The 25,209-nt window shown below is 45.1% G+C and overlaps 1 protein-coding gene across 1 annotated transcript in view; it reads right to left on the bottom strand.

Annotated features, from left to right (window-relative positions):
- The window catches only part of ANK1 (ankyrin 1), a 164,180-nt gene extending 139,652 nt beyond the window's left edge, over positions 1 to 24,528 (bottom strand). The window contains exon 1 of the mRNA XM_064272784.1: positions 24,216 to 24,528. Within this exon, the coding sequence (XP_064128854.1) occupies positions 24,216 to 24,242 (27 nt within the window). The 5' untranslated portion in view covers positions 24,243 to 24,528. The remainder of the gene's footprint in view (positions 1 to 24,215) is intronic.
- Positions 24,529 to 25,209: the final 681 nt, after the last annotated feature.

Raw genomic sequence — 25,209 nt, 5'->3', positions numbered from 1 at the left:
CTCCCAAGGTTGGAAGGAACTGAAAATACACCGTGACCACAATGGACTCGATCAGGAAGATACCACAGGGCCAGGCAAGGTTCGTTCTGCTGTGCATGGGGTCGCCATGAGTTGGAGCCAACTAACTCCATGGCAACTGACAACAGCAACCGAAGAGAAACACAATGTTTTGGGTAGTGTATGAAGCAGAGTGAAGGGAGCTGCTTTAATTTTTGTATAATTATATGAGCTTAAGGAGCCCTGGTGGTGCGGTGGTTAAGCTCTCAGCTGCTAACTGAAAGGTTGGTGGTTTGAGCTCACTAGCTGCTCCACAGGAGAAAGAAGTGGCAGTCTGCTTTCATAAAGATTTTCAGCCTTGAAAACTCTATGATAGGGCAATTCTACTTTGTCCTATAGGGTCCCTATGAGTCAGAATTGACTCAACAACACTGGGTTTGTTTTTTATATGAACGAAGCTGTTTTTAGAATAGGTGAGAAAACTGAAATTCAATATTCTTGAGTAAGAATTGATCTATCTTGGAAATTTGGGTGCAACCAGGGCCTCTTTATTAACGTGACCACTCTATTCAGAAAAGACCCCAGCCACTGATCAGAGGTACATTCTATGAAGATGTGTTAAGCCACTGTTTCTGTGAACCTAGCCCCCAAAAGGTTTAATTAATGAGAGGCAGTTGAGCTGAGATTGTCCTTTCCAAGAGTGTTGGGGGAATGGAGAGTCTTGAAACAATAAGGCTGATTTTAATCCCAGTCTACTCCAACAGAATTTTCTAGAATTATAACATCTGAATCCTGAAACAAAGGTCCAGAAAACAGGTGATAAGCCTTCCCTGCTGGCCCTGATTTCCCAAGGAGGAATAATGAGGACGACAAAGCACTCAGGGACCCTCTGCTGTGGAACAAACTTCTTTCCCTGCATTCAGGCCTGGATGAGCAGGGGCAGAAGGAGCTGGGCTGAATGCTGACAGAAGAGGTTTCCTCTCTTCCCAGCACTGAAATATTTCAAAGCAATTAAATTACTAAGTGGCCCACCATCCCTTGAATTTTCCCATTCCTCACAACTTGACAAGAAGACAGTCCTTTCCTTGAGGTGCTCTTAAGATCCTTTCGACAGGATACTTAGCAGCTACCACTGAAATATACCTTGGCATCTGTCTTCCACTTCATAGTCCTATTTTCTCTTTACTACCAAAGCAACAAGAGCAGGTGCCACACAAAACAGCTCACATGGGACTCCTCATCTTCTTCTTTTTATTGTGCATTAGGTCAAAGTTCACAGAGCAAATTAGATTCCCATTGAGTAGTTCGTACATAAAGTGTTTCATGACTTTGGTTTCATTCCCCACAATGGGTCTGCACTCTCCCGATTTCCGCCCTGGGTTCCCCATTTCCTTTCCTCCTGATTTTCTACCCCTTCCTGCCTTCTCCTCTTTGCTTTCGGGCAGATATTGCCCTTTTGATATCGTATAATTGATTGTTCTAGGAGCATGTTCCTTTCGGGCGTTATTGTTTATGGGCTTGTCTATTGTTTGGCTGGAGGTGGTCTCCAGGAAGGCTTCAGTTCCAGGTCAGAAGGGAGTCTTAGGGCCACAGTCTCAAGGGTTCCTCCAGCCTCTGTCAGACCAGTAAGTTCTGGTCTTTGTGAATTTTATTTTTTGTTCTACATTTTTCTCCCCCCGTGTCCGGGACCCTTTGTTGTGATCCCAGTCAGAGCGGTTGGTAGTGGTAGCTGGGCACCATGTAGTTCTTCTGGTCTTGTGATTATATAGGCTGTGGTTCATGTGGTCCATTAGTCCTTTGGACTAACTGCTCCCTTGAGTCTTTGGTTTTCTTCTCTCTCCTTTGCTCCAGACAGGAAGAGACCAACAGTTATATCTTAGACGGCCATTTGCAAGCTTTTAAGACCCCAGATGCTCCTTACCAAAGTAGGATGCAAGACATTGTCTTTATGAACTATGCTGTGCCAATTGATGTAGATGTCCCTTGAGTCTATGGTCCTTTGTCTTCTACCATAGGAACTTCATCCCGCAAGGTGTTTGGTTATGTCTAAGAGGTTTCCCTGACTGCACTCCTTTTGTGCTCTATATAAACCATACCTACAGTCAAGTATGTAGAAATACCCACCACCAGACCTCTATCTGCTGGTGGGTGTATTCCCTTACAACCTCCCGCACTTCTTGGCGTATCTCTCTACCTATTTATCCATTCATAAATTATTAAGTTGCCCTTTATTCGTGCGTTCTGCTCAGTGTCCTCTCATGCCTTGGTCATGTTGTGCTGACTTTCCTCATATTATGTATTGCCTTTCCCTTCATCAATATTAACGTGTGTCTTCTATCTAATTGGTAATTTCCTCTCCCTCCCCCTTCCACCCCTGGTAATCATCAAAGAATGGTTTTTCTATCCTTTTGTCTGTGTCTAAACCTTTTGTCATTACTTTATAATAGCGGCCTTATACAATTATTTGTCCTTTTGTAATTGACTTATTTCACTCAGCGTAATGTCCTGCAAATTCATCCATGTTGTGAGATGTTTTGTAGATTCCTCACTATTCTTTAACATTGCATAGTATTCCATTGTGTGTATGTACCACAGGTTGTTAATTCATTCATCTGTTCATGGGCACTTAGGTAGTTTCCATCCTTTTGCTATTGTGAATAATGCTGCAATGAACATGGGTGTGCATGTGTCTTTTTGTGTCATGGCTCTTATTTCTTTAGGGTATACACTTAGAAGTAGGATTGCTGAATCATATGGCATTTCTATTTCTAGTTTTTTGGGGAAGTGCCATATCATTTTCCCTAGCGGTTGTACCATTTACATTCCCACCAACAGTGTATAAGAGTTTCAATGTCCCCACAACCTCATCAACATTTGTTCTTTTTTCTTCTTCTTCTTCTTGCCAGTGAGATGGTATCTCTTTGTAGTTTCGATTTGCATCTCTCTAACTGCTAAAGAGGAGCCCTGGTGGCATTGTGGTTAAGAGTTTTGCTGTTAACCAAAAGGTTGGGAGTTCGAAACCACCAGCCACTACTTGGAAGCCCTATGGGGCAGCTCTACTCTGTCCTATAGGGTTGCTGTGAGTTGGCATCGACTCAACGGCAATGGGTTAATTACTGATGATGACGAGCATTTCTTCGTATGTTTGTTAGCCACCTGAATGCCTTCTTTGGTGAAATGTCTGTTCATATCCTTTGCCCATTTTTTAATTGGATTGTTTATCTTTTTATTGTTGTGATGTTGAAGTTTTCCATAAACTTCAGAGATTAGCCCTTTGTCAGATATGTCATAGCCAAAAATTTTTCCCCAGTCAGTAGGTTCTCTTTTGACTCTTTGGGGGAATTTTTTTGTTGAGCATAAGTGTTTAATTTTAGGAGGTCCCATTTATCTAGTTCATTTGCTGTGTGTGCATTTTTAGTTAGGCTTGATATTCATTCTATTTATGCAATATATTAGGGCCCCTAGCATTGTACATATTTTTTCCTCCATGATTGTTACAGTTTTAGATCTTATATTTTGGTCTTTGATCTATTTTGAGTTACTTTTTGTGTATGGTGTGAGGTAGGGGTCCTGTTTCGTTTTTCTATGGATAGACATCTAATTTCGCCAGCACCGTTTGTTGAAGAGACTATCTCTGCCCCCATTTAATGGTCTTTGGCCCTTTGTCAAAGATCAGCTGACCACAGATAGACAGATTTACGTCTGTGTTCTTAATCCTGTTCCACTGGTCTGTGTGTCTGTCGTTGCACCAGTACCCTGCTGTTTTGATTACTATGCCTGTACAGTAATTTCTGAGATTGAATAGTGTGAGACCTCCTACTTTGTTGTTCTTCTTCAATAATGCTTTACTTACGTGGGGCCTCTTTCCTTTCCATATAAAGTCTGTGTCATATTATTCTTAATAATTGAATAGAGACCATTATCTTTCTATTTAATCCTCTTGTGAATTCTGGCTTGCTCCTCTTCCAGATATCTTTTCATAGAGTATTCATATCACCCCTTTTACAACTATTTAAATTTAAAAAGGTGAGAGAATAAGCTTTAAATCATCAAGCACATCTGAATTTCTTTTCTGTAGAGAACTCCACCTACATTGGGTGAATCCTAAAATATGTTACTCATTTGCACATTTCTAATCTGCCCAATGATGAAGCATGTCTAGATGGTACCCTGTTTAAACTTGGGTTTCATATATTTTTAAAGAAAAAAAAGTTATAGATGTATTTATTGAAGTTCTTTTCGCCTGTAGAGCTTTTTATTTTTTTTTTTGCTTTACAGAGGGAAGGCCTATTCCTAGTCTAAAATCGACCTATAACTCCAGTTCCATAAGCTGCTTTTCAAAATGCCCTTTCTTATCACACTGGCCTTGAACTCCTAAACAAAGGAGTCTCAAATATCAGAGATGAGTGAGAGAAATGGGCAACGAATCACTAGTAAAACCAGGATCATTTCTGTAATGACTGAGCTGGTTCTTAGCCTCAAGGGAGACATTTCCAGGATTTCTGAAATAAGATACAAAGATGGCAATCAACATTTCCAGAGGAAAATCATTGCCAATATCCACATCAGCCTTTAGTCCCTGAAATGCTGTTAGGGTGAGGGTTGTTGTTGTTAGCTGCCATCCAGTCAGCCCTGGACTCATGGAGACGCCATGCACAATGGAATGAAACAATGCCTAGTCCTGTGCCATCCCCGTGATGGAGTGGAGATCAGACTCTTGTGATCCTTAGGGTTTTCATTTGCTGATTTTCAGAAGTAGGTCACCAGGCCTTTCTTCCTACTCTAGCTTAGTCTGGAAGCTCTGCTGAAACCTCTTTAGCATCATAGCAACATACGAGCCTCCCCTGACAGATGGGTGGTGGCTTCATATGAGGTACATTGGGTAGGAATCTAACCCAAGTCTTCCTCATGAAAGGTGAGAATTCTACCACTGAACCACCATGGCACCTCAGGTTGTAACAGGTAAGTTATCAATACAAGAACTTGGTGGTACTAATAGGTCTGTTTCTCCTCATTCATTTATTCTTTCATTTAATATACGCCTAAATGCATATTGCTAAGTAAATGAAGCCAGTCTGAAAATGCTACATACTACATGACATTCTAGAAAAAGCAAAACTACAGACATTAAAAAGATCAGTTGTTGCCAGGAGTTCAGAGGGAAAGGGGGAGGGATGAATAGATGAAGCACAGGCATTTTAAAGGCAATGAAACTATTCCCCACTGTACTGTAATGGTGGATACATGACACACATTTTCCAAAACCCATAGGACCGTACAACGCAAAGAGTGAACCCTAATGTATATTATGGACTTTAGATAATAATGTATTGATATCGGTTCATCAGTGGTAACAAATGTACCACACCAGTGCAAGACGTTAATAATAGAAGAAACTGTACAGGGAGGAGGGAGGTATATGGGAATCCACGAGGCGCTCCTTGGAAACCCTATGGGGCAGTTCTACTCTGTCCTATAGGGTTGCTATGAGTCAGAATCGACTCGATGGCAATGGGTTTGGTTTTCATTTGGTGGTGCTGTGGTTTACTCAGCTGCTTACTGAAAGGTAGGTGGTTCGAACCTATCCAGCAGCCCCGCAGGAGAAAAGACCTGTCGATCTGCTTCCACGAAAATTAAAACCCATTGTCGTTGAGTTGATTCCAATTCATAGCGTAAAGATTACAGCTTAGAAAACCCTATGGGGAAGTTCTACTCTGTAACATGAGTTCACCATTAGTCAGAAACTAACTCAACAGCACTTAAGGACAACAAAAGGGTGAAAAGATATCTCCACGTGAAAAATCAATAGAACAATAAAAGGATTAAATACTCAATGAGGCAATGCTTCAAGAGAGACTCTGGCTAGAAGAGCCATGAGTTCAAAGGAGGGATTGAGATCAGAAGAATCGGCAGCACTAGGGGGATCTCACAGAGCAGTGAGATCTGAACCTTAAAGGGCTGCCAGGTTTTAGAAAGTTGAGGGGCTCTGTTTTAACACCACCAGGACTTATTTGGATCCCACTGTGTTCCCCAGGAGGGAGCCCTGGTGGCTCAGTGGCTAAGACCTCAGCTACTAACCAAAAGGCTCGCAGTTGGAATCCATCAGCTGCTCCTTGGAAACCCTATGGGACGGTTCTACTCTGTTCTATAGTGTTGCCTTGAGTCTGAATCAGCTCGACAACAATGGGCTTGATTTGGTGTTCCAAGTGTTTGGCTATAGAAGATAACCAAAGGAAACACTTGCTTCCTGACCTCCTGATCAGGACACACGGATCCAGAAACAAACAATTGTAAATTGAAATATACATATTCAAATATATATATTAGGTCCATAAAACAAAACGAGACTAAAGAAGCACACCAGCCCAGGGGCAAGGACTAGAAGGCAGAAGTGGACAGGAAAGCTGGTAACAGGGAACCCAAGGTCAAGAAGGGAGTGTTGACATGTCGTTGGGTTGGTTACCACTGTCACAAAACAATATATGTACTAATTGTTTAATGAGAAGCTAGTTTGTTCTGTAAACCTTCATCTAAAGTACAATAATAAATAAAATTAAAACCATTATTTCTTGAGATGACAAAAAAAAAGATAGTAAGAATACGACACAATGGTTCGTTTAGAAATTTCAGAAGAATGGAGAAAAATAGAAAGTCTTAAAAATTTCCAGACAAGGAGACAAAAAGACACATATAAAGATTCAGGACTCAAAAGTGTTTTGCAGTTTTCCACAACAACAAAAATCAATATGCCTATCCTAGGGTACTGCATGACTCTTACATAAAAGAGTAACCAACTGCTAACAATAGTCTAGCTTTCAAACTTTAAGTTTCTCTTGTCTGACATTAAGGGGAGTTTCCACCCCTCACGCAGATATTTCTGCAAAGAAGAAAGTGAGGCAATGGTTGCTATAGTCATTCATTCATTTCCAAAGTATTTGCAGGCCTGCTATGTGGCGGGCACACTCTAGGATCTAGTACTGAACCAGAAAAAACCCAACCCCCTTGCTGTCAAGACACTTCTGACTCACAGCGACCCTGTAGGCTCCTGCTCTCAGACAGCTTACATTCTAATTGGAGAGAGGGAAAGTAAACCAATGAACAAGACATATATCACATTGGGAAGTGAAGTGCTATAAAGAAAACTCAAACAGGGAAAGGGATGGAGAAGGATGTGGGATTTGGTCTTAGACAGCGCTGGATACGAAAGATCTGATGAAGGCTGGGAGTGAACCACAGGGTATCTGGAAATGCCAAGGTTGTGAGAAGTAAGCTTGCATGGTCAGACAACACTCTAGTATCCATTCCACACCTCTCCCATCTCTACCTGGAATGCTCTCCTCTCCACCTCCAGGTGCTAGTATGCACCTTTTGATGCCCATCAGACAAGAAGACAGAGTGGCTGGTAGAGGAACCAAAATAGAAAAAAAAAAAATAGATAACATTGCTTATTATGTCCTAGGTACTGTTCTAAGCATTTCACAGAAGGGTGAATTCATTTAAACCCTCACAGCAACTATAAGGTAGGTGTTCTAATCCTCCTTATTGTATGAGTGGAAAACAGAGGCACAGAGAGGTTAAAAAATCTTGTCCAAGGTCACAGAGCATGTGAGTAGCAGAGTTGAGATTGGAACTTAGCAACCTGGAGCCAACCAAGTGTGCCATCATAAGGGTTCTGCTCCAGTGCCTAAAATATGTGGACAACGAGACTGTGGAAAGACAGACAGTGCAGGAACTAAGAGGAAGTAATGAGTAAGGGAGTTGGGTCTGGCTGGGAAGGAGATGAGAGAAAGCCCCAGGAAGGCCTCTGTTCCCTAATGGACTGTGCTTGCCATGTTGTACAGTGCTGCTTTGTCCAGGCACTTACAATAATTATTATTTAGCATTTGCTAAGTGCCTACTCTGTACTGAGGCCAGCGGAGGAAGCTGAAGTAAGAAACAGCTGAAATAGACCTCCTGGGGCTTCCCTGGGGGACTCGCCTGTAACACAGTTGGCTAATCAGACCAGAGAGGAGCCCCCAGTTCACCTTCTCTCCATTTTTAACCAGTAACTTTCAATTATTTCCTCTTGGACTCCGACTGAATTCATGAATAACATTCACATTTTTCAAAAGCCTGTAGGAGTTTGTTGAGTTAACCTGAGTGACTCATTATGACAGTGTTCAGCTTATTCTCTTCTCCTGGGGGAGGATCGAGACATCCTCCTACACCCCACCCAGGGTGGGGATTGGTGGGGGGTGGCCTCTTTTCTTTTACTAGGTTCTTCCCAGCCAAATGGGTTGATGTGTCTTAGGCCCACAGGGTAATAATTTGCCTGGAGTCTGAGATGGTGGGTGTGTGCGTGTGTGTGAATAAATCATTAGTGTTAGGGCAACTTCAGACAGCTAGACAAGGCAGTCAATCAGAGAGTGTTAGATGGGGTGGTTGGGTCTCTTGGGTGTAGGGAAGGGATGATGAGATGGGCAAAGGGCTGCAAGCTTCACTGTCGTATTTGTAAGCAAATTTATTTATAGTTTATGAAATACGTTACTTAAAGAGTCCTGGTGGTGCAGTGGTTAAAGCGCTCTGCCGCCAACCAAAATGTCGGCAGTTCAAACTCACTAGCTGTAACTTGGAAGAAAGATGTAGCAGTCTGCTTCCGTAAAGATTTACAGCCTTGGAAACCCTATGGGGCAGCTCTACTCTGTCCTAAAGGCTCGCTATGAGCTGGAATCGACTGGGTTTTTTTGGTTTGCACACGGTGCTGTTATCTTCTACAGAAGGCTAAACATGCAATCTTTCCTAATCCAGACAAAACTTGGAGGGTTCGTTGTGCTCTGAGTGCACCTAGACAAGCACAAAGTTAGGGGCCTAGAAGACAACCCTTCATCTCTGGGTCTGGAAAGATGAAGTACCCAGCCCAAGGTCACACAGTTCATGGCAGAGGTAGACCAGAAGCCACGTCCTGTCTGCTAGTCCTAAAAACAAAAAATTAAATCCACTGCTCTTGGGCTGATTCTGACTCATAGTGACCCTATAGGACAGAGTAGAACTGCCCCATAGGATTTCCAAGGAGCACCTGGTGGATTTGAACTGCCGATCTTTTGGTTACCAGGTGAACTCTTAACCACTACACCACCAGGTTACCTCCTCTAGTCTAGTACATCCCATTACCTCATCCCTGGAGTCTGCACACATAGCCTCTTCGCCTTGCCCATAGTGGGACGAGACTGTGCTGAGGTCTACAGGGACCAGGAAGCCAGGAAGCAAGGGGAACAAAGTGCTGAGATCCAAGGGCCAGGAGGACAGGGGGTCTCCAAGGCCAAGAAAGGCTGGGGCAGATGCCAACTTCAGGGTCTAAATGCAGAATCTGGGACCAGGGAGGTAGCAGTAAGTGCTGGGGATAAAGGGCAAATGGATGGGCTAGGGGGTGGGGGCTAAGGGACCCCTGGCAGCTGGTGCCTTGGACCTAGGTTGGCTGGCCTCATCGAAAGGGCCAGGGACAGAGAAGTCAGGGACAACTACAACTTTGGCCAAATTGGGAATGGAGCTAAGTAAATTCAAGGATTTAAATACTTGGGATTTGTATTGCTAGGTGCAAAATGATAACTCAGAAACTACTTGCAAATCCTCAAAGAGGGTAGACAGCTCATATGCCACATGCCAGCTTTTTCCCACCTGGCACTAGCTTAAGGGCCCCAGGAGCCCTTCAGTAAGGACCTGCCTGTCATAGCCCTCCTTTCCCAGAGATTCTGTCGTCCCCAAGCCCCAAACTGGGAAATTCTACCCCCGATATAGGGCCACACTGAGCATTTCGATTTATGTTGCTGTTGGATTTCCCGGTCCTGCGCCATCCCCATGATTAGCTGTGGATCCAACTGTTGTGCTCCATAGGGTTTTCATCGTCTGGTGTTTCAGGAATAGATTGCCAGGCCTTTCTTCGTAGTCTGGCTTAGTCCGAAAGCTCTGCTGAAACCTGTGCAGCATAACAGCAACACGCAAGCCTCCACTGACAGAGAAGTGGTGGCTGTGCATGAGACGCACTGGCCGGGAATCAAACCCCGGTCTCCCGTATGCAAGGCGAGCTTTCTACCACCGAACCACCACTGCCCCTGAGTATTTCCTTAAAAAAAAAAAACCAAACCCAGCGCCATCAAGTCGATTTTGACTCATAGCCACCCTATAGGACAGAGTAGAACTGCCCCATAGAGTTTCCAAGGAGCACCTGGTGGATTTGAACTGCTGACCCTTCGGTTAGCAGCCGTAGCACTTAACCACTACACCACCAGGGTTTCCAGTATTTCCTTAGAGGGAGTTAAACCAAACATACAAACTCTCAAGGCCCCTAAACACCGGCCAAAAAGAAATTTGGTATGTTGTAAAGAAGCCCATCTCTGTTGGGTAAGGATATGCTTGGCATTTCTTGGGTGGGTTTTTCAAACTGGGAGAGCAAAGCAGCTATCCTTCAGGCCTCCTAATGTCAATCTTCGGTGTGCCTCCTTTTATCTGTTTTCCGCTAAGCAGAGAGTGCTGCAAGCAAGACATTAACCGTTGCACTCCCCAATTTCCACCTTCGCAAAACGAGGTCTTCTTTCCCAGGGGGATACTTCTGCATCCTGCAGGCCTATCCCCTAAATGTCTATAAGGTCCCCCAGGTATTTTCTAACATCCAAGAGGAATAGGCACCCACTTGTTGAGAACCATCTCAGGTAGTCTCAGATTCTTGCTGAATCAAACTCTAAAGCATTTTATTTTAATAAAAATGTATTATATTGCATAAGTTAAATTTTATTCCATCTTATACATTTGGAGTCAGGGCCTCTCTAATCACCTATGCAAATCCAAGCAAACAAGATGCAAATCTGGATCCCAAATTAGATGAAAGAATTCCATCTTATTCAGTTTATAAAATCTCAACTATTTCATTGACTTGATCATTACACACCGGCTGATCAGGAAGTCCCAAGATTTCTAACTACGGTATCTAAGTGGTATTAAAAAAAAAAAAAGTGGTATAGGCATTCCTAAAATAGCCACAACGGGAAAAGCTTCTTTGCTTATCCCAAATCCATTTCATCTGATTGAATGATTTTCTCATTTCCTCAGCGAGCTATTAAACCAACCATGCATGCTATCAAAGACCCACCAGTTGAGGAGGAGAAAGAAAGTAGACTATGTTTAGATAAGTCAGTTCTTAGCGAGGTAATAGTACATCTAATTGAATGCAGCTCAGTAGGTGTTCATTTGAGTTGTGTATTATAATTAAGTCATTTAAGGTTATCATTGCGAGGGTCATCTAAGTCCTACCTCTGGTCCATGCAATTACCTTTCCTTCAAATTCTTGATAGGTTTCTAACTGGCCTCTATTCAAATACTCCACCTTTGGAGAATTCCAATTGTTGGAAAATTCTTTTTCATATAAAGTTGGAATTTGCCTTCCTATAACTTCTTGCCTACCCCTTCCCTGGTCCTGCCTTTGGGAACACCATGGGGTGAGTCTCTGCTCTTGCCAGTGGCAACCTGGTGATAATTACGGACTTACCTTCAGCCTCTTTAGACTTTTCTCTCCCTCGGTTCCTTCAAGGTCCCTCCCAGCCATGATCCCAGAGCTTTCTCCCTTGATGACTCCCTGCCTATGTATGTACTCCTTATTATCAAGGTCTCCCCTAAAATGAAGATCTGAACACTGTCCTCTCAATGTAGCTTGATGCTGCGTTTCCCAAAGTATGTTCCCAGGAACACCAGCCCTGTGTGATGTCACCCGCCCACAACCCAAAGGGCGCTCTGCTACAAGGACATTTGAGACATGCACACCTGATCCTTAGAGACTCACACTACAAGCAAGCATGTTAAAGCTCAGCAGTCCTGGGGAATCCTGATGAGCTATGGTTAAGCCAACCATAGCTTAACCATTTAGTATTTGACTCTAAAACTCTTTTTTTTACCCCAACATAATGTCTGTTTTGTGGAACACACTTCAGGAAAGGCTAATCATTTTCACTCCGACTGACCTCCAGTTTGATAAAACTTGTAACACTTGCCCCCCTCTTTCGCTCTAACCACCCTAGCAGCCCCCCTGGCCACCAGGAACTAGTTTAAGACAAAGAATTTTAAAGGAAAACCCAACTGTATTTAGCGAATTCCTTCTTAAAGCAAAACATCCTTTTGGATGTAATTAATCAGCTCCATCCTTTTCCTGCTTTGTAAATGTGAACTTTCGTATATTTCAGTTTCATCTCTACAGTAAGACCTGTGATACAATTCAGTGCTACCACTTACCACACTGATATTTTTTCCAAGTGATTGACGTTTGTCATTAAATTCACTGACAAATGTGAAAGGTAAGGAGAAAATTGGAAACATTTTTAGATACTTTTAGCATACGAGTATATCCAAATCTATTCAGTTAAAGCCCTCCCCCGCTTTTTTTGCCTTCCACAGAGAATTCTACATGTAATATTTTTCATGTGTGCTGGGAGCTAGCTACTTAAAGAAACCCCATGGTGAAGCTTTTGCAAATTGAATGAACATCCCGTAACATATCTGGTTTTTGAGTCCAACCACTTATGGAGGTTTTTGTCTTTGTTTTTTAGAGTCTGGAGGAGAGCCTTGTATATAGTGGGTCCAATAAGTCTACATAGTGGGTCTAACAAGTCTTTGTTGAAAGAACAGGTAGAGTGGGTAATATGGAGAGTACAAAAGAAGGACCTTCCAAAATCCCTGCAACAGGGCCAAAACTCCCACCCTGCAGACATCCACTTGGCGAGTGGGCTCCTAAGAGTTCCATGCAAAATACCACCACGTGGCCTGGGAGGCGGATGATGCTCACTAACCCTAGCCAGCTCCTGCTTCTCTTCCTGAGTCTCCTATAGATGACATTCATATGAAGGTAGATTAACGTCCTGGTAAAGAACCCAGGCTCTGGGCCAGCTGGTTGGCTTCATATCCTAGTTCCACTGCTTACTATGCAATCAAGCAAATGAATCCCTTTGTGCCTCAGTTTCCTTATCTGTAACATGCAGTTACCTCACAGGATCAAATGAGTTAATAACTTGTATTGCTAGGAGTCCCTTTCTTGATGACTATCCAAAAGATTGGTGGTTCAAGCCCACCCAGGTGTTCATCAGAAGACAGCCCTGGCAATCTGCTTCCAAAAGGTCATAGCCTTGAAAACCCTATTGAGCAGTTCTACTCTGCCCATGTCAGAACTGACTCAACTGCACTAACAACAACTTGTATTGTTATTTGACAGGGTCTGGCACAGAGTAAGTAAGCTCTCAGTGAGTATTAGTTTGGGCTCACTTTGATCACTCACATTCATCCTTTGTTTTCTATTTTCACTGCTAATACCTTAGATTGGGTTTTCATTACTTCTCATCTGAACTGTTTAGCAATCACCTCCTAACTGACCTCTCTATACCTCCAGGCTCCTCTCCCATCAGTTTTACACACTGGTACAAGACTCATCGTCCTGAGCCACAGCAAGGATCATGCTATTTCCCTGCTCCAAGTCCTTCCGTTGCTCCTTTCCAGATCGTTGGACACCTATCCCAGGCCCTTCTTGGTTCACTTTCCAGCTACGTTTCCAACCTATCTCATACCTCTCTCCTTTGCCTGCCTTGAGCCATTCAGAAACTTCACTGGCCAGGTCAGGGTCTTTCCTCATGCCATTCTCTCCATCAGGGAAGCCCTTCCAAGTTTGCCTCTTCCTCCACTCCTGAATGTCTACATCAGATCAGTCCTGGAGAGCCAATTTGAAGGTATTTTCTCTGTGGAATTTTCCATGATTTCCTCTGCTTACGCTATTCTCTCCTCTTTGGAATTTCCAAATCATTATATCTCTTTTACTTTAGATGATAGTTGTTTGTGGACACGCCTCATCAGCCTTCCCCAGCTCCAAGTGCTTCAGGAGCAGCCCCCACAGACAGCTATATCTGCACTCCCACATGACCTTACCCACCTCAGGCCATCAGTAACTGCTCATCATTCTGGAAGATGCTATGGAACAAGACTCTGATGGAACAGAAGTGAGGGCAAGTCATGATGGCGATAGAGGAATTAGGAAACTTTCCCAGTACAGGGCTCCATGTATGAAAGTGATAACTAGAAGGGAGTCTAGGGCCCTCTCCATGTTTCTCTGAACCCCAAAAGGACTCCCTCGAGAGGAGATGCACTGAACTGTGGGAGACTCTGAGAACACACTTTGCCAAGTTCAAAATTATCACTAATATGTCCCTAAGCAAGCACGAGTGGATGCCAGTGGTGTCACCAGAGTTGGTGTCACCAGAGTTGGTGTCACCCGGCGAGGTAATGGTAACTCATAGTGTTACCTGCCCCCACCCGGGTCGTTGGGGCCAGCAGTAGAACTCCCACAGGGGGCTGAGTGGCCTGGCCCCTCCCATCCCTACCTCCTGTGGCTCCCCACAGTTCCTCCCCTCTCCCACTGGCCAAGCCAGAGACCCTCCTCTCCACCAATGGTGAGCATTGTGATTGGGCCGCTGGCACCCTGACTGGTGGGTGATGGGGGAGGTGTGATGATGACGAGTTATTGCACTGGGTGACACCAACCCTAGTGACTGGTGCTTGACAGGGTGGTGACACCAACCGTAGTGATACCACTGCCTTGGTGGCCCCTCCCCCTGCCCAAGCCAGCTGCTGTGGACCCTGGGATCATTTTGGTGTCACCCCCTCTGACAGCGTCAGGGCATATGGTCTGCACCCCCCAGGCCCTCCTTAGTGATGTCACCTACTAGATGCAAACAAGCAAAGCAAGACCTTTAACCAGCAACTTAAGGCTGTCCCATGAACCACTTGCTTTAAATAAACCAAAACCAAAAAACCAAACCCATTGCCGTTGAGTTGATTCCGACCCATAGCGACCCTATAGGACACAGTAGAACTGCCCCACAGAGTTTCCAAGGAGCACCTGGTGGATTCGAACTGCTAACCTTTGGGTTAGCAGCCATAGCACTTAACCACTATGCCACCGCGGTTTAAGGATCACATTTATTTAGGACTAACCTAAAGTTCTTAATGGCCATGTTGGGAGTGAATGAGGTAGAGAAACAGGGCTCAGTACAGTTATCCAAAACCTGGAGCATCTATTTAAATAGCACTTTGTGCCTGAGACATTCAAAACTATCTGCTAAACCTAACTCAGCATTTGACACCAGACTCCTTTGTGGAAGTCAATGGCAAGTACTATTATCTGCATTTTTCTGATGGAGAAACGGCACATCAAAAATTGAGTGATTTTCCAAAACCCCACATGAAGGCAGTTTAGACAGAGACAGAAAATCCAAACTCCCCAACTTGTCAGTCATCACTCCATCTGCAAACGCTGTTTAACCAAATCTGAGAAAGACTGCAGTTCTATAAAAGGCTGTTTCTACAGAGGAATTCCATAAAGAGGGGAATAAAAGTAGTGGAGGAACAAGTCTCATTTAATGAATGGCTCATGGCAATAATTTTGACACATTTTCACAGTGTTTCACAAAAATGTCAGCGTCAATGTCCAATAGCCACTCGTATTTTAACTCCACAAGTATTTATGTAGTACAATAGATAGCCTAGATCAGAGGTGGAGGAGACTACGGCCCTAGGGGCCCAGAGGTGAGGGACAGCTGCAGAAGGGGTGGACCTTGCTCTGGCCCAAAGGGTCGAGAGCATTTGGACAGGTGCAGAGAAATGGAGGTGGAGCGGCAGGTCCAGCCTGGAGGTGGATAGCTGTTGTGTGTTGGCCGTTGTACCAAAGGCTTGGGGAAGTTGGGTTGGAGAGCTCCAATTCTAAAAGGTTAAAAAAAAAAAAAAAAGTTGCCTTGGAGTTGATCCCAGCTCATGGCAACCCCATGTGTTCCAGAGTAGAACTGTGCTCCATAGGGCTTCCTTGAGCCCTGGTGACATAATGGTTAAGTGCTAGGCTGCTAAGCGAAAGGTTGGCACTTCAAACCCATCCAGTGTCTCCTCAGGAGAAAGACCTAGTGTCTGTTCTCAAAACGATTACCACCAAAAAGAAAAACCTTTAGGGTAGCTCTACTTTGTCACACGGGGTCACTACGAATCAAATAGAGTCTACAACACCTAACAACAAAACAACAATCTTTACAGAAGCAGGTTGTCAGGTCTCTCTTCCGTGGTCCCACTGGGTGGGTTCGAACCACCAACCTTTAGGTTAGTAGTTGAGTGTAAACCATTTGCACCATCCAGTGACTTCTAACAGGTGACACTGAGTGGCAATTTACACACATTTGGCAATGAGAAGACCCCTACTCCTATTGCTTCAGCGTAGTGGAAAGAGTCAGGCTTTGTACTCACACAGGTCTATATCTGAATATAAAGCCTGCCACTTACTGGCTCTCCGACCTATCTTTAGCCCCCCCAGCCCACCCCAGAGCCTGATACTAGTTCTGAGAAAAGAAACTTGAAAATAAGGGAAATAAGATTGTATTCTAAGAGATGTGCCAACAAAATCAACGCTGGTTAGTTTCTGAAGTCTTCGTGAAAGACAGGATGTCTCTCAAATAAATAGCAGTCAGCACATTGCTCATCTGATTAAGGGTAAACTGAAGAAGAAAGAGGTGGAAAAGAAGACAACAATGGCCCAAATATGGCTCCTAGACCACTCCCACTGTACCCCGACTTCCCCTAACTGGCACCCCTGGCAGAGGGGGCTAGTTTATCACAGCTGTCTTGTCCATAAGGCTAAAACTAGCTTCAAAATCTTTCTCAACACAGCACCCAGGCAGCTGCTACCATGAGACCAGCATTGACAGAGGCAATAAGACTCATTTTCTGTTCCAATGTTGTTTAATCAACAATTTGTAGCAAATGCAATGTTCTTCACAGTGAGACATGAATGGTTCATCAGTCCTAACCACAATCTTGATGACATATTCTTCTTCAACGTGATTTTGCCTCCCGTTTCTCTCACTGCACTGGTTATAACTGACTTGCCATTTAGATTTTCTTAATGGGATGGGATTCACTGACCAGAGAACACAAATGAACAAGAACACAAAGAACGCCAGAGCACCAGAGAAGTCATATCTACTTTAATAAGCTGACATGCTAATGTAAACACTAGACTCAGGAAGACTTTTTTAAATTTTCAAAGGTTTTAGAATGTTAAAAGTTATTGATCCAGAAAAGAACTTCTGATTCTAAACAAATTCCAGTAGCCAACAATTCCTTATATGCCAGGCACCAGTCCCATGTAATCCTCATAACCCCAGGACAATCGCTAACAACGCCAGTTCACAGATGAGAAAGTAGATGGCGTGTCCAAGGGCACACATCTAGAAAGTGGCAGAGCGAGAATTCAAACCCAGGTGATCTGGCTCCAGAGCCCACAGGTTGAACCACTCTGCTAGGTTTCTAGTGCTTAAAGTGCTTGGCTGCTAACTGAAAGGGTGGCGGTTTGAAACTACCAGCTGCTCCATGGGAGAAAGATGTGGCAGTCTGCTCTTGTAAAGATTATAGTCTCGGAAGCAATTCTACTCTGTCCTATAGGGTCGCTATGAGTCAGAATTGACTCCATGGAAAGGGGTTTTTATGGTCAGATCAGGAGCCCTGGCAGCCCAATGGTTAAGTGTGTGGCTGCTATTAAGTAAAAGGTCAACAGACCAAACCCACCAGAAGCTCTGCAGAAGAAAAGACCTGGCGATCTGCTACCAGCTCCTGTAAAGATTATAGCCTAGGAAACCTTATGGAGCAGTTCTACTCTGTCCTATAGGGTTGCTATAATTTGGAATTGATTTGATGGCATACAACAACAACACGGTCAGATCAGCCACCCTTAGATGTTGCCTGAATGAGTCCAGTTGAATCCTACGGTTATGGCATTGGGAGTGCAGATGGGCATTAGAATTTCGGTGTAACCAGTACATGAGGTAAAGAAGATACACACCCATGAATATCCATCTGTAGATTGTTAGGACACAGATGTGAGCTGTTGGGCTAGTTAATTAGCTTCTCAGCCTCAGTTTCCTCATCTGGGAATTAAGGATAACGCCTACCTTACAGGACGGTTTCACTACCACAGGAAGATAAAGTAAGCAAAGAACACGCTACACTTGGCATATTGTATAAGGCTGTATTCTTCTGCTCAGAGTTTGGGAGTCTAACAGAGGGGCAAAGATGCCGCACTGACCTGTTACCACCTGATGGCATGAGAGTGAAAAGGGCATTAGAATCTCAGTGACTCCTGTCACTGGTTCCTATTTCCACTTTAAGTCCAACATCACTCATCAAATTGCATAGCCCACACTGTGACAGTGCAGATTACCTGGAACCGAGACTTTAGGATGTATGAGTACCTGGGAAGGAAGCTTACAACCAGTCACTGCCCTAAGTGGAGGAGTGAGGTTTTCCTTCCCTGCTCCTCACTGTACCAGCACCTCCTCCCTTCCCTCCCCATTCCATGAACGGGTCCGAATTCTATTCTTGCTCTTGGCTACTCTCAACTAATCCCACTAAAACAAGAATGAGTTACTTGCATCAGTAAGATTCAAGATCCTACTATAAAGGCTTACATGTATGGAATTAATAGGAGACTTTTAGATACCAACAAGGCTTTAAGAACCTAAGGAACAGTCTCTAGCGGTGGAATTTCAGGAACCATGGCAGGTGGGTGGTAAAAGTACTCAAGGACTAGGGATTCTATTCCTCGTTGCTGTCTAGTTAATTCCGACTCATACAGACCCTATAAGACAGAGTAGAACTGCTCCATAGGGTTTCCAAGGAGCGGCTGGTGAATTCGAACTGCTGACCTTTTGGTTACCGGCCATAGCTCTTAACCTTTGTACCACCAGGGCTCCAGGATGCTGCTAAAAACAATAACAAAGCCAAACCCGTTGACATCAGGTCAATTCTGACGCATGGCGACCCTACAGGACAGAGTAGAACTGCTCACAAATCACACCATATTGACCAAATGTTAGCCGCCCAGCTGAGAAATTTACAGATGATATATCCTAGCCAGCCACTCCCTTCCCTTGGAGAAGCAAACACTTACACACATCCTGACCTGACCCCACCCCACTCCCACCCAGGAGAGAGGTTGCCAGAGTAGGAGTGGGAAGGACAAACTTCACAAAGCTTCTCCTTCAGGCCATAAATGGGTTTGCAAAGTAGCTGGAAACCATTGCATTGTTTGCAAATCATCATTACCCATGATCAATAGCTGGGCCATCAGGGAATGAGAAAGGATGGATCCAAGCCAGCTTCTTTTCAGCTCTTATAGGCAGTAGTTTTTCAAAAGGAAATTGAAACCAGGTGTTCTTTCTCACAAACTGTTTCTTCACTGTCCATTTCTGGAAAAGGCAGAGCAGTTTTTGGACCAGTACCAACCAAGAAGGGCCTGAGAGTTTCCCACTGCTTCCCTTGTGTGGCGTGCAGCTTTCTCAGGAAAGAAAACCCTGGGTTGAAGAGAAGGGGTTGCTTGCCTGTTGTGTTTTTACTAATCTGTCCAAAGCAATATACTCTGTCTTCATCCCTGCACCTGCTTCCACTACGTACTAATAGATCTTAGCAGCTGGTTAGTCTGGCCCACTGGCAGCGGGGCGGCTTCCTCCCTTAATGCGCTTTCCTTCCTGTGCTGTGACAGTAAATTCAGGAGATAAATCAGCCTCCGCTCAGATAGCAAGCCGCAGAGGAGGGAGGTAGTCAAGGGTGAGAGGGAGGTGAGGGGGAACACAATTCTATTTCTCACTAGATCTCTAATTGGCTGTCACTGCCTGTCGAAAACGATGACAAATTCCACGCTTGCCCTGGGCAGGTTCACACCAGCAAGTCCACACTGAGCAGCTTTACACCAGCCGGGTGTACACTGGGCAGGTTCATACCAGCAGGTCCACACTGGGCAGCTTTACGCCAGCCAGGTTCACACTGAGCAGGTTCACACTAGCCAGGTCCACACCAGCCAGGTCTACAACTGGGTGTGTCAGAGGGTCTGGGTGCTCTGCCTGCTGCGGCAGTAGGGTGTGACCACCTGCTTTGAGAATGATTTTCCAAATAAATGACCCCCATGCATTCCAAACATTCAGTCAAGGCTCAAAATTTGGGCAAGTGAAGGAGATGCAAGAGTTCAGACTCATTCATTCATTTTACATTAATTCATTTCACAAACATATTTCTTAAGCCCAATATTCAAGACCTTGTGGTCGATGCTGAGGAAAACGAGCGGAAGTGACTCAAAGATGAGTCAAATGGGGATGCTGCCCTCCTCCCGCCCCCAGCTTATATATTTGTAGGAGAGATGACACAGACGTAAATAAGTATAAAGGTGGCAGAAAATGAGAAGGCCCTCAAGGGAGGGTCTAATAAGTGCAATGAGCATTCAGATGAAGGAGAATCCAGCTTATGGATTAAAAAAAAAAATTTTTTTTTCTTCAAGAGCAAAGAATCTAAAAATCACATACACTAGGGCAATGATTTTCAATTCCAGGTTTGTAACCACACTGTTTAGTGGTAATCAATAGGGAGGTGCTTTGTAAATGATATATTATTCATTCACTAAGGCAAACAGTATTTAATGGCATCCCCTATGTGCCAGGCACTGTGTTAAGTGCCAAGGATACAACAGTGAGCAAGACAAGCCCAAGTCGCACCCTATGGATCTTACAACTATAATGTGAAACATTTCCAAGCGTGGCTTGTTAAAGGACTGACAGAAGTTCGGTGTGCCAGGGGCAGTTACAATGGTGGCCTGAATAAGAAACAGGGCAGGAGAGACAGGCAGGGGCCAGGGCAGGAGGTCCCACATTAAGGAGTTTGGACTCTATCCTAAGAGCGGCATGAAGCCACTGAAGGTTTAAACAGGGGTTGCATGTGAAGAAGAGATCAAAGAGAGCAAGACCACATGCTGGAAGACCATTTCTACTTTTTAAAACTCAGAGCAAATTCTAGGCTATTCTCTAGAGGACTCCGCCCTGGCCTGCTTATATTCCATAAACTCGCTTGACAGCTGTGTTCCATGTGTCCCAGACATCCAATCAAGGTTCCAAACCACGTGGTGTTATCCATGCCAAGGTTCAAAGACAACAAAGGAGGCTCATTAGCAACTGTAGTGACAAATGACTGAACTGCTTATGAGTTGTGATTTTATAGCGCCTTCCACTCCCTTCTGAATTTTCTCCGCAGTAATTTTTTTAAGTAAAGAACATCCATGGTGTTATTTATTTTCTCATTAAATTGAAGTCTGTAAGGGAGAGGGGAGGATCAATACTCGGTCATGGCCATGGAGGTATGTCACACATGACCATGTCAACAACCAGCCCCGTGTATCCCAGAAGAAAAAAGGGTCGAGGACCATCGCACTAGAGGCCAGTGATAGATAACACACTGTATCAGGGAGTTCTATTTGGTAGCTCACTTCTGGGAGTTTGGTTTCAAAGACATTATTGAGAATGTCTGAGGTATAAGTCAAATCATATCATTTGCCGACTCACAACTATCTAGTGCTTCTTGTCTCACCCAGGATAAAAGTAAAGTTCTTACAAAGGTCTACAAGGCCCTACATGTTCTGCATCCCTGGGTCCCCTCCACCCAGCAATCTTACCCTCCCTGCCACCACTCTGACCTCGCCTCCTATTGCTTTTCCCCCCCCACTCTGCTCGAGCCACACTGGCCTCCTGGTTACTCCCCTAACACTTGCCGGCCTCAGGACCTTTGCACTTGCTATTTCCTCTACCTGGTGCACTCCTCCTCCAGATCTGTGCTTGGCTCTCTTCTTCACTGCCTTCAAGGCCTTGCTCACTGGCTCCTCACTGAGGCTTTCTCTATGCACCCTATTTAAATTGAAGAACTCCCCACACTTGTTATCCCCCTTGCTGCCTTTCCCCTCAGAGCACTTATCTCTTAATACACAGTGTAATTTACTCATTTATTTTGTTTTTAGTCTGTCTCCTTCTCGCCACTGGAATGTAAGTTCCATGAGAGCAGAGATTTTTGTCTGTTTGTTCATGGCTGTATTGCCAATGTCTATAAGACCTAAGGAAACCTGGTGGTGTGGTGGTTAACAGCTCAGCTGCTAACCAAAAGGTCAGCAGTTTGACTCCATCAGCCACTCCTTGGAAGCCCTATGGGGGAGTTCTACTCTGTCCTATAGGGTTGCTATGAGTCAGAATCAACTCAACAGCAATGAGTTTGGTTGTTTTGGATAAGGCCTGATACATAAACCAAAACCAAACCCAAACCCATTGCCATGGAGTCGATTCTGACTCAAAGACTCTTAGCAACCCTACAGGACAGAGTAGAACTGCCCTACACAGTTTCCAAGGAACGCCTAGTGGATTTGAACTGCTGACCTTTTGCTTAGCAGCCATAGCTCTTAACTACTGTGCCACCAGGGTTTCTTGACACATAACAGGTACTTAATAAATGTTTGTTAAATGTTGTTGAACAGACCCGGAGGACAAAGATTTTCAGTTACTTTACCTTTAGAAAGCACTCAGTTATCTTTGTTAAAGGGGCAAAAACAATTCTACCTTTAAACACGTTTTACTTAGATTAATCCCAATATATGTCAGCAGATTTTGCAAAGACAATAGCTGAACCATTTGAGGGTGAGTGGTTGAGAACCCGGGCTTAAAAACTAATTATATCACCTAAAACACAATCAAATATTAAAAAAAAAAAAACTAATTCTAATTGATCTATAAAGTCAAGGGTCAGCTGAGTTTTTATGATACCCTCATTACAGCGACAATCCTCAAGGCTTCTTCTTCTTTTTTTGAATGTTCACATCCCTATTACCTCACTTCAGCCTTACAGCAGACCCAGTTCCCACGTAAGGAAACTGAGACAGAGAGAAAAATGGCCCTCCCAAGGCTATCTTTTGGTCTGTGAAAACGGTTGTGCTAATTTTAAACATTTCCTTCATCAGCCATTCCTTGATCATGCAAAATGTAGAGCATGTACTTGGATCTAGAGACAGAACCTATGTTCCACACACTCACAGTCACTTCCCTTGCTTTCCCAGGTCTGTTACCAGCAAGGCTCCAGGACACCTTATGAGTGTACGGCCCGGGAAGTTGTCAAGCAAAAGGAAGACTCAGATGAACTTAACCTGGCTTGGCTGCTGGTGAGACTAAATCAAAGTGGGAGTCCCTGGTTTCCTCCACAGACTTTCTCCTTTGGGGTGGAGGGGGGCAGGGAGAGGATGGAGGGAGACCCAATCAATCACTTAAGAAGGCAAAGTGTGAAGATCCCAAACCCCTAAAAAGTAATTCCGATTTAATGTTGTTCCCCTGCTTCCAGTGACTTTTAGACAAGTAGGAAAAGAGACACTCTCCCTGGCTCATGAGAACATGGCCTGGTAGCCAACTCTGGGCTCTGAACCTACCACCAGTACCGAGAACCTTAACCCCAACACAGACACTTTCAAAACAGCACAGCCCTTCTGTGCTGCTGGGCAACGATACGTCCTATCATCACAGAGAGAATTGGGGGTGAGGTGGGGTGACCCACCACGATCATTTTTAAAATATCTGTCAGACCCTATGTCCCTGGGCCACACTGACACTTTTTCTTCCTTCCTTCTCAGACTTCTCTCCCTCTAGTTAGTTTAGCAACTTAAATCCAAAGCTTCGAATTTCAAGAACTAGTGGAGAAATTGTGCCAATGTGGTCACTGGCCTTTGCAGGCTTTTCAGCAAACAAGCCAGGATCTTCCAAAAGAGAGCAGAAGGGGCCCCCAACAGAGCAGGTGGTCTCTCACAGGCTCTTTGCTTCTCTCTCAGAGCCAGGGGCCTGTAACTAAGACAACTCACACCTAAAAAAACACATCACTCCCTAAAGTCAAAGCAAAGCCTCCAGAATCTCACTAGATAGACCACAGGAAGAGACTCCAAAGACCACTCTTCCCAACCCCTAAAGCAGAGAGAACATAATTCAGAGGCTCAGGTAGGTGGAACTCAATTTGACAGCAAATGTCTGGCTGTAAAAAATATAAGCTGGATTAACCGAGTCACACAGAGGCCACCTGCTACCTTCAGTGACAAAGCGAATGAGTGCTGAAGTTATTATGAAGCATAGAGCCACAGGAAGAGCGCATCGCTAGGTGAACACGCACATGTGCGCACTCGCTGGCACACACACAGGGACTGTCCCCTGCAGAGCTGCACATCCCAACATCCTGCCCAGCGGCTTCTCTGGCCCGGGCTGCCCTTCCCAGCTCGGCCTGCCCACCACTTCCTAGCCCCATCCCCTCCTCTCTGCCTCCTGAGCAGCTGCTCAAGTACTCACTCTGAAGAAGCCCAATGCAGAGGGCATGGTGGTTCCTAACCAGGAACCCTCCAAGGGTCAGTCAGTTTTGCTGGAGGAACAGCTGGGGCTGCCTGAGGCTCCGCAGCCTCTGCCTGGGCCTAGAATATCTGGGTCCTCACATTGGACCTTATCAGCAGCAGAGACACCCTATCTGGGCTCCCCGGGCTCAGAAAGCAGGTGGACGGGGAGGCGCCCGCCTGGGGCTTGCAGATTACAGGAACACCCTGGCCTGTTCCCGCCACCCAACGCACCAGGCAGCTCCACCTGGAGGGACCCGGCTCCACTCACCATGCCTCCGCCAGCATCATCCCTCCCAGAGGGCCAAGGGGGAGCAGGCAAGGCAGAAGCAGCTGCTGGAGAGAGCTGCTGTGGGACTCGGCACCCGCCCAGGGCGCAAAGGGAGCATCTCCCCCGGCCACCTCTCCCTGCTAGCCCGGCTGCAGAGTAGAGGGCGCAGGAGTCCTCCAGAGGCCGGGCTGTCTAGAAGAGGCTTGGGGACCATGCCCCCAGGTGTGGGCAGCCATCCTCCCATGGCCAGAGGAGTCTCCCTGGAGGAGCCTCTGTCCTCCACTTAGCAGCCCCAGGTCTCCAGGACAGGCAGCCCTCTATTTTTTACATGCCTTCACTAGGAGCCCTTGTGTTCCTTAATTACTGACTTGCAAGGATTCTGGGCACAATCTTAATAACACTGGGGCCAAAAATAACAACGTTCCTGGGAACCAGAGGTGAGTCACCAGCAAACAGCGGCTGGGGAGAAGGGAGACCAAGCTGCAACTGGCTGCCAGGTCGCAGCTGCCCCAGAGAGCCCAGGCCCATTCCATCCTGGGCCAAACTCCTGCATCCCTCCGCTGGGACAGAGTTCCTTTGCAACATCCATCCACAATGGGATGAGGTGGCTTCTGCCCAGAGTGGCTTTATCTGGTGAGAACACTGCCCTGAGATGGCACTTGGTAGCTGGCAGAGGGAACAGATG

Source organism: Loxodonta africana, chromosome 19 (genome assembly GCF_030014295.1).
Source record: "Loxodonta africana isolate mLoxAfr1 chromosome 19, mLoxAfr1.hap2, whole genome shotgun sequence".
Classification (NCBI taxonomy): Eukaryota; Metazoa; Chordata; class Mammalia; order Proboscidea; family Elephantidae; genus Loxodonta; species Loxodonta africana.
This window is presented reverse-complemented; position numbering and strand designations above follow the sequence as displayed.